General features: G+C 44.4%; 1 protein-coding gene across 4 annotated transcripts in view; it reads right to left on the bottom strand.

Moving 5' to 3' along the window:
* IFT81 (intraflagellar transport 81) overlaps positions 1–11,780 on the bottom strand; it is a 67,270-nt gene extending 55,490 nt beyond the window's left edge. For 3 of the 4 annotated variants that reach the window (XM_084762693.1, XM_084762691.1, XM_084762694.1), the window contains exons 1-5: positions 11,676–11,780; positions 7,714–7,879; positions 6,771–6,874; positions 5,946–6,126; positions 2,552–2,641 (exon numbers count right to left, since the gene is read on the bottom strand). In XM_084762693.1, the coding sequence (XP_084618819.1) occupies positions 2,552–2,641; positions 5,946–6,126; positions 6,771–6,874; positions 7,714–7,860 (522 nt within the window). In that variant the 5' untranslated portion in view covers positions 7,861–7,879; positions 11,676–11,780. The other variant, XM_084762692.1, reaches the window with a different exon arrangement.
* Positions 11,781–14,031: the final 2,251 nt, after the last annotated feature.

Here is a 14,031-nt window from a genome sequence, read left to right as displayed (position 1 = left end):
GCTCTTTGGATGAGTGCACTAGGGACCAAGCCTGACAACCTGAGATCAATTCCTGGGACCTACAGGGTGGAAAAAGAGAATTCACTCCCATAAGCTGTTCTCTGACCTCCACATGTACACTGTGGCACGTGTGTGAGATACACACACACACACACACACACACACACACGATAGATAGATAGATAGATAGATAGATAGATAGATAGATATAAGAATAGTCACTTAAAGGCAGACTTTTCCATTTTGTTTCGTTTTTTGAGACAGGGTTTCTGTATGTTATCTTGGCTGTCTTGGATTCATTTTATAGACCAAGCTCGCCTCAAACTCAGTGATCTGCCTGCCTCTGCCTCCGCCACCACGCCTGGCTTCTATAAGGGTTCTTACTGATGCCAATGAAGGTAATCTATATGTCTGATGATGATTAACTACAATGCAACAAAGTGAAAGTCATTAAAATGGTGCAGAAGACTGTTTAATGACACGAGAAAAAGTCATGAAATGACATTGCTTGAAAGAAGCAAATTGCAATAGTTATTTATATACAGTTCAGTCCCAAGGAAAAATGTCAACAGCTGGTACGCTGAGAGCATGTGACTGTGAGTGGAGTCTTTGCTATTTCTCCTTTAACTGTGTTTTCTAAGTCTGCTACAGAGAACAGGTTGGAGACTATTGAGTGATGATGAATGAAATGAAAATCAGACTCTGGATTCTCTCATCACTCCAATTCATTCACAGGCCGCAGCAGAGGACAGGAGACAGACAGCCCTTCCACCTCCAACAGTGAGGGCCTGCCACACGCCAAGCACTGTGCCAGGCATTGAGAATACAGTGTAAAGAGGCACAGGCAGTCTTTGCCTTCTTAGGGCTTCATGCACTTAGAAAGACAGGCATTGCGGCAATTAGGAGGGCAATGAACGCCGTAAGAGGAGAGAACTAGGGAGAGATCTATTTAGGGAGTCGGGGACGGCTTCCCTGAGGAAGAAACTTTGATGTCCCCGATTTAATGAGAATATAAAGATAGCGCTCATAACTCAGGAATTCTAAAAATACAAGACTCATGCAAGTCAGAATAGCAAATCTTTAAGGAAAGTACTTAAACGCTTGGGCAGAATGTAAAAATATTTTCTGGAGAATATATTAAAAGCCCTAAAATAATCTATGCACCTTAATAAGCAATTCTATATCTAAAAACTATTATTAAAAAAACACCCCAGCCATGCAAAGGTTGTGTTGATAATCATGGCATTTATTCATAATAGCAAATAAAATAAATGAAGCCAAAGTGTAGACATGATTAATGTATATGCATGACAGAAAATAAATATGGTCACTGCAGTAACAGTGAAAATACATTTACAGTATAATAATTTAAAAGCATCAAGGGCCAAGACAGCCAAGGCTACACAAAGAAACCTTGTCTCAAAAACAAAAACAAAAACAAAAACAAAAAACAACAACAACAACAAACCAAAACCAAAAGCAGCAAGGGGCTGAAGAGACGGCTCAGCAGTTAAAAGCATGTACACCCAAGTTGGGTTCCCAGCACCCACGTCAGGCTGCTTGTAAGTGCCTGTAACTCCGGCTCTAGGGACCCAACATCCTTCTCTGGACTCTGCAGGCACCTGCACTTACGCATACAAAAGCACTGAGACCGGGAATGGCTCAGTAAAGCTTGCCAAGCCAACCAGAGCCAGGACCTGAGTTCAGTCCCCTTCCCCAGCATCTACGTAAGGAGCAGGAGCAGGCATGGTAGCACACACTTGTAATCCCAGCACTGGGGTGAAACCAGGAGGAGCTCTCGGCCTTGCTGGCCAGACTGCCCGACCTGATTAGTGAGCTTCAGGCCAAAGAGAAAGCCCGCCTCTAAGGAGGTGGGGTAGCCATGTATCCTATGTTCTCACATACACACAAGACTACTTTTTCTTCTTCCATTTTCTGTATCATATAAGGAATTCATATCAAATAAAATTCAAAATGAAGTATTTCTTTCTTTCTTTTTTTTTAACTTAAAATATCTTTTGAAATGTAGTGTTTCTACACCCCTGCTAGTTATCAACATAAACCATGAACTCATAGCCCTCGTTGATTTCTTCAGTAAAGAAATACAAAGAAAAGGCTGGGCATGGCTGATTGTGCCTCTAATTCAGGTACTGGGGGTGGAAACAGATATTGAGAGCTTGCTCGCCAGTCAGATTAGCCTAAACTACAGGTTCAGTGAGATTCTGCCTCAAAAAAATAATGTGGATAATGAGATCTAGTGCCTTCTTGTGGTGGGCAGGCACACGTGTGGGTAGAATACTGTATAAATAATAAATAAATCTTTAAAAAAAATCATGTGGAGAGAAGAGGAAGACTTCAGATGTCCCCTGGCTTCTATATGCACACACATGGATACATATGTCTACACACAAACACATGTACACATCTTACTAAAGGTCCTACAAACACAATCACAAGCCTAGTTTCATACAGCTAAAACTCATGCTGAATTAACTAAAATTAAAAAAGAACAAACTCAGTACTATTGAAGTCCAGATAGATATTTCTTTACCCTTCTTATTTCTGCTGTAGAAAATCCAGATGTTTTAAGCTGTTCACATTCTTTATGCAGAGTTTTAAAGGCTTCCATCAGCTCTTCATACTGCAGGAGGAAGTTAACAGGTTACCAGATACGCCTGCATCCAGTAGTGCTCTCCTCACCGAGCTGCCCACTACACTGCAGCAATCACGTCAATCCTCAGAAGAACAGAAAAAACATTGTGGCGCATCAGTGTAATTCTAGGCCTTAGAAGGCTGAGGCAGAAGGATCATGGGTGTGAGGTCAGCATGGGCTACATGTCTCAAAAGCAAAACAAGTCCTCCTCACATTATTATTGTTGTTATGATTATTATTAAAGTTTATTATTATTATTATTATTATTATTATTATTATTATTATTATTATTATTATTATTATTATTATTATTATTATAGTTTTTTGAGATAGGGTTTCTCTGTGTAACAATCCTGGCTGTCCTAGACTCGATTTGTAGACCAAGCTGGCCTTGAACTCACCTGCCTCTGCCTCTGCCTCTCAAGTGCTAGGATTAAAGGCATGCACCACAAACTGCTTGGCTTTTTTTAAAATTTTGTTTTTGGGACAGGGTCTTGCTACATAGCCCTGACTATCCTGGAATTCACTATAGACCAGGATGGCCTCGAACCCACAGAGTATGTCTGCTTCTGCCTCCAGAGTACTGGCATTAAAAGCATGCACCACCACATCCAGCCCACTCACTTCTTTTTTTTTTTTTTTTTTACAAAGTACACAGTTTATAAAAAACCACTATCCTCAGATTTCTGTGAGTTCAAGGGCAGCCTGGTCTACAAAGGACAGCCAGGGATACACAGAGAAACCCTGTCTCAAAAAACCTAAAAAAAAAAAAAGAGAGAGAGACAGACAGACACGTATGCTGGCCTGGTGGTGCACACTTGTAATCCCAGTATTGGAGAAGGCAGAGGCAGGCGGATCTCTGTGAGCTTGGGGCCAGTCTGGCCTACAAAGTTAGTTCAGAATAGCGGAGGCCATCACAGAGAAACCATGTCTCAAAAAACTGAAAACAAGCAAACAAAACAACAGTATCTGCACGGCCTCTTCACTACGTATCTCTCTGGCCACTTTCTTTCCCACAGTCTCGACTCGAGCTGTACTGGACTTGGCACAGTCCATGCTCCCACCTTCAGCTTACCCATCCTATGCTCTGAAGACACTCAGCCACGTGCTCCCTCCTAACCTGGGTAGCAGACTCATCCCGATGAACAGTGGAAGCCTGCTCTGGCCCCGCCTCTCAAAATAGAGATCATGTTACAACAGCGTAGCTCCTGGTCTGGCTCCCTCCAGGACACAGCAAGAGGCAAGAGGGCAAGAACTGTACTTGTTATATGGACCTCCACGACCCCAGGGCATACACTACAGGACATAGTCCACACAGGTGCTTAAATACAGTGTGTAGCCAAGTTAATGAAAAATACCCTGCAGTACTGCTATCCTAATTTTTGTTTGGTTTTGTTTTTTGAGACAGGGTTTCTCTGTATAATAGCCCTAGCTGTCCTGGGCTCTCTTTATAGACCAGGCTGGCCTCACACTCAGAGATTCCCCTGCCTCTGCCTCCCAAGTGCTGGGATCAAAGGTGTGCGCCACCCTAAGGTCTAAAAGTGTAGCTCAGTGGTAGAACACATGACTAACACATGTAAGACCTGGTCAACCTCTAGCACCACACAAACCACGGTGTTTTCTTAAATGACAATATGAGAAAATTAATATTTGTGACTGATCATATGCTATAAAGCTACAAAGTTTTTCCTTCAGAAAGACAACATACAATTTTTATTACCGTTTTTGCTAAGTGACTGATGCCTAAATGTATCATTTTAAAATATATATACTTCTTAGACATGCTTCAAGAACAGCATCTTTATTATTTTTTATCCTCTTAATTAACAGAGCATATTAAAAGATGTTATTAAACTTCCTCTAAAAATTATTTACAGGCCAGGCGGTGGTGGCACACACCTATAATCCCAGCACTCAGGAGGCAGAGGCAGGCAGATCTCTGTGAGTTCGAGGACAGCCTGGTCTACAAAGTGAATCCAGGACAGCTAAGACTACACAGAGAAACCCTGTCTTGAAAAACAAAACAACAACAAAAACTCCAAAACCCAAAGATATATTTTAAATAATTATTTACATTATCAAATATATATCAAACACATACTTAAAATGCAATCTTTCAAAATTCCCTGCTAATGGTGTATGCAGTATATACAAACCCACTCGTGAAGGGGAGGGGAGTAGACACACCCCACACTTACATATCCTTGCCTCCTTTATCATATATATAAATGCATATGAAGGCATTTGACCTACATAATTATTATATAGCTGCAGCTTTGTTTTTGTTGTTGTTGTTTGTTTTTTCGAGACAGGGTTTCTCTGCGTAGCCTTGGCTACCCTGGACTCACTTTGTAGACCAGGCTGGCCTCGAACTCACAGAGATTTGCCTACCTCTGCCTCCTGAGTGCTGGGATTACAGATGTGAGCCACTGTGCACGGCTATAGCTGTAGCTATAAGAGACCAACATTAACTACATTTTAGTGACAGCTATAACAATACACAGATGAAAATAAAAGCATCCAGTTCATTGTTTTGACTCAATCCAAAGCAATCAACATACAGAAGCCACTGTACCAAATCTGGGAGGAAAACAAAGACAAGACAGTGTAAACTTGACCTGGCTCCATGGGCCTCATAGTCTATTGGAAAAGACAGATTGACAAACTTCATGACAAACTGACTCAAATCAACCTAACTACTACGAAATGAAACTACAAAAAACACAAATTCTTTGAAATCCACCCTGCTTTCTTTGTTTCTTCAGTCTTTGGTCAGCCAAGTACTTTTGAGACAAGAGGACCCAGAGCCCAGGGCCGCCTGGATCCCCAGCAGTCAAGGCCCTACAGACCTGAGGTCAGAACCCAGTGTTGCTGAGGAAAACACACTGCAACTTCAAACCTCCGCTACTCCCTGTGCCCTGCAAGAGAGGCGGCCTGGCTCAGCTGCAGGGCTCACATGTTCGACTGGCCACAGGCAGCGTGAACCTGGTACACCTGTGTCCTGGTGTACTCATGATGCCAGCCAGTTTCTCTCAGACGTGACTGCCTAGCAAACAAGCGCATGCTCCGCAGTCTCAAGCCCGGAGTCCATCTACCCAGAACCACGCAGCACACCAAGTGCCTGGCCATCTCCATTTCCTACTCATATGGTCCTAGCACTAAACAGTATTTGTGAGTCAAGCTGACCATCGGCTGACACTCTTTTCCCTCCTGATGTCACTTGGAACTCTTAAAATAACAATTAAAGAGAGATTAACATTGAGTGTGATCAGCTTGGATCACTACTGTGTACCTGTTTATTGGTGTCAGCCACAGTTTCATCTTGAAGAAACTCACTCGGCACCTCCAGTTTTATTAAAAAGCGAGCTAAATATGCCCTTTTCTTTAGCTCATTACTCCTCTGAAGAAGCCAGTGGAGCACTGGGTAAATTACAGGCTTACTGCCGATCACCAAGCCCTGGCGAAAGGTACTCCTAAAATGGAAACACAGCACGGATGTTCATGAGCACAGCTGAAAAAGACGGCCTTTATTTAAAGTGTGATTTAACGGTCCTTATTGCTTTATACAACTATGTTTAGAATACACATCCAATAGTCAGAAAACTAGATCCACAATAAAGTACCCAAGAAGCTGTGTTGAGATCAATAACGGCAGAGTTAGCCTTAATACTTTATTGGTGGGGCAGCATTTAAGTTGTTTTGGTTTCTTAAGATTTATTTTTAAGCTGGGCAGCAGGCTTTTAATCCCAGCACTCAGGAGGCAGAGGCAAGCAGATCTCTGTGAGTTCAAGGCCAGCCTGGTCTACAAACTCAGGTCCTCTGGAGGAGCAAACACTACTAACCCTGAGCCATTCCTCCAGCCCCAGGGTTGCTGCTATCCAGAAAGACATAAGTTATAAAATGGCATTTGCCTGGCTCTTTTGGCCAGGGGGAAAGAACTGACCCACTTAATACTTCTACATGACAAAACAGCATTAGAAGAATTAAAACTGTTGTCAAAGTCTGTGATGTCCTAAGGCTATCAAATGAGGGAGGACCAGGTGTTGTCTAAAAAGACCGACTGTAGCACCTGGAGGTTCAGGCAGTAAGAAAGCAGGATGTGTGGGCGGATCCTTACATGTCTGTGGCATTTCCCGGAGGTTTGTATTTAAGGATACCAAGAAGGTTCAGCATTCGTTTGGCTGTCTGCTCTGGCATCTCCTCTCTGATATCAACATCTTGCTAAACAAAGAAATGTAAAAAGATGTCATTGTTGTATACTTAACAAAGAGAAATACTTACACTCATCGACAAGCTTGTTCTGCTAGCATACCAGGCACAATGGTCTCTTCACAAACAGATTCAGTGCAGGGCTCCAGATCCCAAGTCAGATGGGGGTTCATGTTAAGTCTCCAATGGGAAAGTGTATAAAAGACATGAACTAATTTGCAGTATAATAAAACCTTTTGTGAAATGCATCGGTATCCCAGGACTAAATCTATTTGTGTCTAAAAGTAGAAGAGTAATGTTTAAATAAAGTATGAGTGATAATTGAGGGGCCAGCAAAATGGCTACATGGGGATGCCGCCAAGCCTGGCAACCTGGGTTTGGTTACAGGGACCCACATGGGAGAGAGAACTGATGCCTACAGGTTGTCCTCTGAGCTGGTGGTGGCGCACGCCTTTAATCCCAGCACTTGGGAGGCAGAGGCAGGTGGATCTCTGTGAGATCGAAGCCAGCCCGGTCTACAAAGTCAGTCCAGATAGCCAAGGCTACACAGAGAAACCTTGTCTCGAAAAACAAAACAAAATAAAAACAAACAAACAAAAAAAGTTGTGCTCTGACTTCCACACCAGTTTGATAGCAAGTACATGACCACATGCATGCAAAAATAAGTGAAATGTAAAAAAAAAAACAAAACTACTGAATTGTGAGTTAGTAGAGGGGCCTAAAGGACCACTTACTACTCCTCTCCAAGCAGGGGAGATGAGGCCCAAGGAGAAATCCCCACCACAGCGAGTTAGAGGCAAACAACAGCAGTCCTGCTACCCTTGTCATTACAAAGAAAAGAAAGGGCTTACCTTTGGGTCGATCTCAGCCAGGACGTCATTGAGAACTTGTAATAGCTGCATTGGTCCCAGGGAATCAAATGTGATTAAATTATAGTTCTTCTTAAAAGGCTCCTTGTTGAGGCTGTCCACAATGAATTTGATTTGGTCACTCATCATTAAGTCTTATAATTTAAAACTAAAAAGGGGGGAAAAAGAAGGGAATCCTCAATCTTGGTAGCTAAAGTATTGGGAGAAAATCAGAATTAAGTTCATAGGAAGTAAGCAAACATACACTTTTGCATTGGATACAAAGTGCCATGAAAAGGCTAGTTTTGTTGGAAGAAATCAGAGTATTAAGATTTTATTATGAAATCTGTATATGCTGTTAATATTTAATATTGGCTGCCTTTGCACATGCATCAACTCTGATGCATCTAAACACAGGCAAATGAGTGATAATGTCCACCTACATTAGAACCTCTGCAAACTTCTTTTTTTTTTTTACATTGGTAACTCACATCTAAAACATTAGATTTGTCGGGTGGTAGTGGCACACACCTTTAATCCCAGCACTCGGGAGGCAGAGGCAGGTGGATCTCTGTGAGTTTGAGGCCAGCCTGGTCTACAAAGAGAGTTCCAGGACATTGAGACCTACACAGAGAAACCGTGTCTTAGAAAAAAACAAAAACAAAAAACGTGGTGGCGCACGCCTTTAATCCCAGCACTCGGGAGGCACAGGCAGGTGGATCTCTGTGAACTCGAGGCAGGCCTGGTCTACAAAGTGAGTCCAGAACAGCTAAGGCCACACAGAGAAATCCTGTATCGAGAAACAAAACAAAACAACCCATCAGATTCTCATGGTAAAATGTAGATTTTGTTCTTTGTGAAAATCAGACCTGGGAACCCTAAGCCTGTATTTGTGCTTAAGTCTCAGAATGCAGATGGGACCGGAACACTTGAGCCCAGGCCTAGTCTTTACTGCAGCTTAGGTCTCCCCCAGACACGTTCCACCCATGTCTAGCACTGGATTAGCCTGGCAGGCCTCAACTCTGCCAGCCTGTGTATGTCAGGCCTGGCTTTCCTTCTACCTTCAATGAGGAAGCAGTCTCCAGTATTCTGGCGTCCACTTCTCTCATCCTCAATAATTTGGAGGCGTCTCATTTCTTAGGAAACGAAGCCTAAGCCTCTTAAATCCCAAGACCTTTATGATCTAGCTCCTGTCACCCTGAAACTTCAGCCCAGTCACTGTTCCCTGCTTCCACCTACGCTCAGGCTCGGTTAATGCTGTCTTTTCTGCTGGGCATGACTGCTCTCCAGGCCCTGCTTGGGCGCAGGCGCTGTCAGGAACACAGCCTGCCTCCTGTGCCCACACCATCCACATGGCTTTCCTTACACTACTTTTTGTTATTCTAGTTTCTTGGGTCCTCGCTCTTTCTTTCTTTCTTTCTTTCTTTCTTTCTTTCTTTCTTTCTTTCTTTCCTCAAGTGTACATTCCATGAGGGATATAGCCAATTCCATTTTGAATACACATGAGACAGTGATTTCTTCTACTAGGCTGCATGAACTTGTTCACAGGCCTCAAGCCAAAAAGCAAAACAAACAAAATCCCAGAAGCCTAAGCCTAAAGGAAATGAGGCTGTTACGAAAGACCATAACCTTAAAAAGCTTAGTATCTGGGACTGGAGAGAGCGCTCAGCACCTAAGAGCACTTGCTGCTCTTGCAGAGGACCCAGGACCCACGTGGTGATTCACAGCATCCCAGCTCTATCTCCAGGGGATCCAACACCCTCTTCTCAACATCATGGGCATCACGTGCATGTGACACACATACACAATGCACGCAAAACATCCATACATATAAAATCAATCTTTTTAAATTTTTTTTTTAAATTTTGAATTAAAATTGAGCATCTGCTATCTTAAACTGCTGAAATGGCTTTCCCAAGGAAAACTGCTGTATTAAAATAACTGCTGAGCTGGGGATGTAGGGCTTGCCTAATATGTAGGAAGCCCTGGGTTTGATTCCTAGCACTGAATAAACTGGATGTGGCCACACATGCCTGCTATGCCAGCAACTCAGGAAACGGAAGCAGGAAGCTCAGAAGTGCAAGGTGACCCTTGGCTACTGAGTTCAAAGCAGCCTGGGCCACGTGAGACCTTGTCAACAACAACAAAACAACTCAACTGCTAGTCCTGAGTGTGGCGCCACACACCTGTAAGCTGAGACAGGGTCACAGTCTGAAGCCTACTAAACTAGCAAAGATGAGTGAACAAAAGAAGGAGAAATTATCTCAATGCTTTCTTAGTTAAAACTCTGAAATAGATACTATCTTGCTCAAGACATAAAGTCAGGACATGAGCATCTTGCTCTACATACATACATACATACTCCTTTTAAAACAGGTTTCTCGCCGGGCGGTGGTGGCACACGCCTTTAATCCCAGCACTTGGGAGGCAAAGGCAGGCGGATCTCTGTGAGTTCGAGGCCAGTTTTGTCTACAAAGAGAGTCCAGGACAGCCAGGGCTCTGTAACACAGAGAAACCCTGTCTCAAATAAGTAAATAAGCACTAAAACAGGTTTTGCTGTGTAGCTTTGGCTGGCCTGAAACTCACTGTGTATACCAAGCCTCTGCCTCCTGAGTCCTGGGATTAAAATCAAAAGCCACCAAGCTTGGCATGAAATGGGTTCCTTAATTGAGTGGCAGCTTACACTTAGAAGACATTAAAAAATAATAATAAATCTAAAGCTGCTACTATTTCATAATAATAAAATTTTAAGTAAATAAGTTGTAAAAAGCCAAAAAACAAAAAGGATTACATAACCATTATAGCTTCTTAATCTAAGGTTTCTTTTACACGTACATAAAAGGTGTATCTTAGCCAGGGATGGTGGTGTGAGTCTTTAGCCTCAGTGCTAGGAGGCAGAGGCAGGATCTCTGAGTTGGAGGCCAACCAGGTCTACAGAGTTCAGTTCCTGGACAGCCAGAGCTATACAGAAAAACTCTGTCTCAAAAATAAAATAAAATAATTTAAAACAAACAAACAAATCAATCAATCTTTACTTTTTAAAACTTTGGAGGTTTAAGTTTTCAACTGTAAAAACATTAACACACAACTTCATAACCACATATATTTAATTTAACAGCAACTTAGAAATTGTAACTATGTCTTTTCCTTCTTTCAAAAACACAAAATCAAACCAAGTATCTGGACAAACGAGTAAAATGTTGCTAAGAGAGAAGAGAAGCCGGGTTCTAGAGGCTCACGGGTATTTACAGGCAGGTAATGGTTGTTAGGTTACTGGTTAAGTAACCCGTGCTCCAGAAAGAAACCATAATTAAACTCATTGGACCACCATAAAGGAAGGGGGCGGGGGGGGCGCATTTAAGTTGGGAAATGGAAAAGGAATCAGGGGGAGAGGGGGGGCCAAGAGCGAGAAATGGAGGTGGCGGAATGTACGCAAGTGTGAAGATGGTATAATGCTGCCCATTAAGCTAACTAATATATGTCAATTTAAAAAAAAAAAACTTTTTTAAAGAAAGAAATCAGTTGGGGTTCCCGCACCCCAGGTCGCCCACCAGCTTTCAGAGGACAAAGATGTTCTTGAATAGGTTAGGCTGTCGGTGCCCGGGGCGGAGGGGGGAGGGGGGGTCGCTGCGCGCTAAAATTAGCAAAAGCAATTACTCTCCCTCTTCTAGCGCAAGTGGCCGCGCTAATTCGCCAGCACTCACCCGCAGCAGCACCCAGGGGGCCGGGGCAAGAATTAAAACCAGGACGCGTTTTTTATCTGGCACAGTCGGGGCAGCGCGCGCGGGCCTACGGCCTCCTGCGAGTCCTGGGGCCGAGGGGAACCCGGGACCCCGCGCCCGCCCAGCCCCGCGTGCCCGCCCGACCCTCGGAGCAGGCCCCGGTGCCGCCGCCGACCGGGAGCGGGAGCACTTCGAGGGGACTTGGGGTTCGCGGAGTTTCCGACCGCGAGTTGGCGGGGTTACCTCAAATTCTCCTCAAGAAACCACTTCCCCACCCCCGGGGAGCCACGGGGCGCTAGCGGGTTCCTAGACACCGCTCCTTGGCAACGGTTGCCATGAGGTGATGTCACTTCCGATGGTTTAGGGCGCGCACCGGGGGCGGGGCCTCGGGCTGGGAAGCAGGACCCCAGGGCCTGGGATTCTGAGCCACTGCAGAAAGCCTACGGTGTAATTCCCACTTAGACTCCGGGCGATAATCACTTTTGCGAACCGTCTACAGTTCGCATGACAAATAATTTAACCTGTGCTATCTGCGTATGTTGTTTTATCCATTTATTAATTTATCAAACATGGGGCGACGACTTCTTTGAACCAGGATTAGATGGGGTTTGGGGCCAGAAAGGACTGGGCATGGTCTTCAAATTTAGCTTTTCGGCTAAAGTATCTCTAAATTAGACTGTGTATGAGAATAACTACAAAGTATAGATTAGGAGACCCAGCCCTGGGGCGGGGAAAGAGACAGGCATGGGGGAGAGACAGACAGACAGACAAATTAAGTCCTGCTCTGAAAACTGGGTTAGATGCTCAGACACCCTTGAAGAAACAGTACACTTAACATCGCACTTGACACAACCTAAAACTAGCAAATGATAAATTAGGTGTTTCTTACATGCCCCATACTTCGAGCCGCTGGGAATGCGATAAAGATGCAATAGGTTGTGTCCTCATACTGGTGACAGGGTAAGAGAGACAATTAAACAGGCCAGGACTGAGAGAAATGTAACAAAATAGCTCAGTCGTGATGCAGCCTATAAGATAAACCCCTAGTTTATTGGGGAACGGGGTCGAGGGTGGGGGTGTGGGCTGAAGGAGTCATACTATCAAGCCTCCATCAGGTAGAGCCATGTTTAAGGACCAGTAAAAAGAATCTGAAGGGCTCGCTAGTAAAGGGAACCTGCTGACAGGTTCCACAGACACAGCGAGAGATTGTGGCCCTGCTTGCCGGCAGACCAAAGGAAGAATTGCTTCCACCCTGGGAGTCCTTAAGATAAAATCTTGGCGAGATTCAGTGAGAAGACCGAGAAGGTATTCCCAGTTAACAGTTTTACACCAGAGAGGCATTGCTTATTCTCGCTGAAGCAAGCTACCTGTAGGTGCCTTTTCTTCCACCCCCTACCTCCCTTCCACCTCCACCTCCCCCCCCGCCCCCCACCCCCATCCCCAGAGAAGCAAAGTCAAGTCTTGCTTTGTAAGCGCCCAATGATATCTTTGAACTGAATTGTATTTGGGATTTTTAATATGTAACCGTGGTTCTGAAAACTTGTCACGTCTACTTCACTCTCTCCCGTCCTCTCCTGCCACTCCTCCTCCCCCTCTCCCTCTACTTCCTCAAGCCTTTCTCCTCTTAGCCTTGCCCATGCTAGAAAAGCACTCCACCACTGAGTTACATCTCCAACCTGTGTCTTTAGGTTTTTTTTTTTTTAAGATTTGTTTATTTATTATTATATGTACAGTGCTCTGCTTGCACATACACCTGCAGGCCAGAAGAGGGCACCAGATCACATTACAGACGGTTGTGAGCCTCCATGTGGTGGCAGGGACTCAAACTCAGGACCTCCGGAAGAGTAGTCAGTGCTCTTAACCTCTGGGCCATCTCTCCAGCCCCCTCTGTTTTTATTTTTATTACATTATGTATTTATTGTGTGTAGGAGGGCCGAGCCCACTGTGGGCAGTACCATTCCCTGGGCATGAGGGCCGGGGCTATGTAAGAATGGTAGCTGAGCATGCCAAGAGGAGCAAGCCACTAAGAAGTGTTCCTTTGTGGTTCCTGCTTCAAGCTCCTGCCTTGAACTCCTGCCTTTAACTTTCCTGATGATGGACAGTTGATCTGTAAATCAAGAAAAGACCTTTTCCTCCCCAGGTTATTTTTGGTCATGGCATTTTATCACAGCAGCAGCAGGCGAACTACAACAGGTGGTTAGATGCTGTGTACTTGTGCAGTTCAAAGACATCACTACCGCACGACTGAACCTGAGCGCTCGCTGTCATCTTGACTTTCTCCTTCCACCCCGCCCCACTTTGCTCTGTATGGGCTGCTAGCAGTGATAGGCTCTTATCCTGCCAGCCGGTGTTTCAGGAAACTCCCAGAGCAGACCCTCGCTGGCCCAAACTATGTCAGACTATTCCCCACATATTTTCATTTTTCTTTTAGGTGTACGGATGTATTTTTGCCTGCGTGTGTGTGTGTGTGTGTGTGTGTGTGTGTGTGTGTGTATCACACATGCATGCAGAGCCCATGGAGGCTAGCAGGGCCCCTGCAAATGGACTTGCGGATGGCTAGGAGCCACCATATGGGTGATAGGAATCAAACTCGGGTTCT

This window comes from Acomys minous (genome assembly GCF_964271855.1).
Source record: "Acomys minous genome assembly, chromosome: 16".
Classification (NCBI taxonomy): domain Eukaryota; kingdom Metazoa; phylum Chordata; class Mammalia; order Rodentia; family Muridae; genus Acomys; species Acomys minous.
This window is presented reverse-complemented; position numbering and strand designations above follow the sequence as displayed.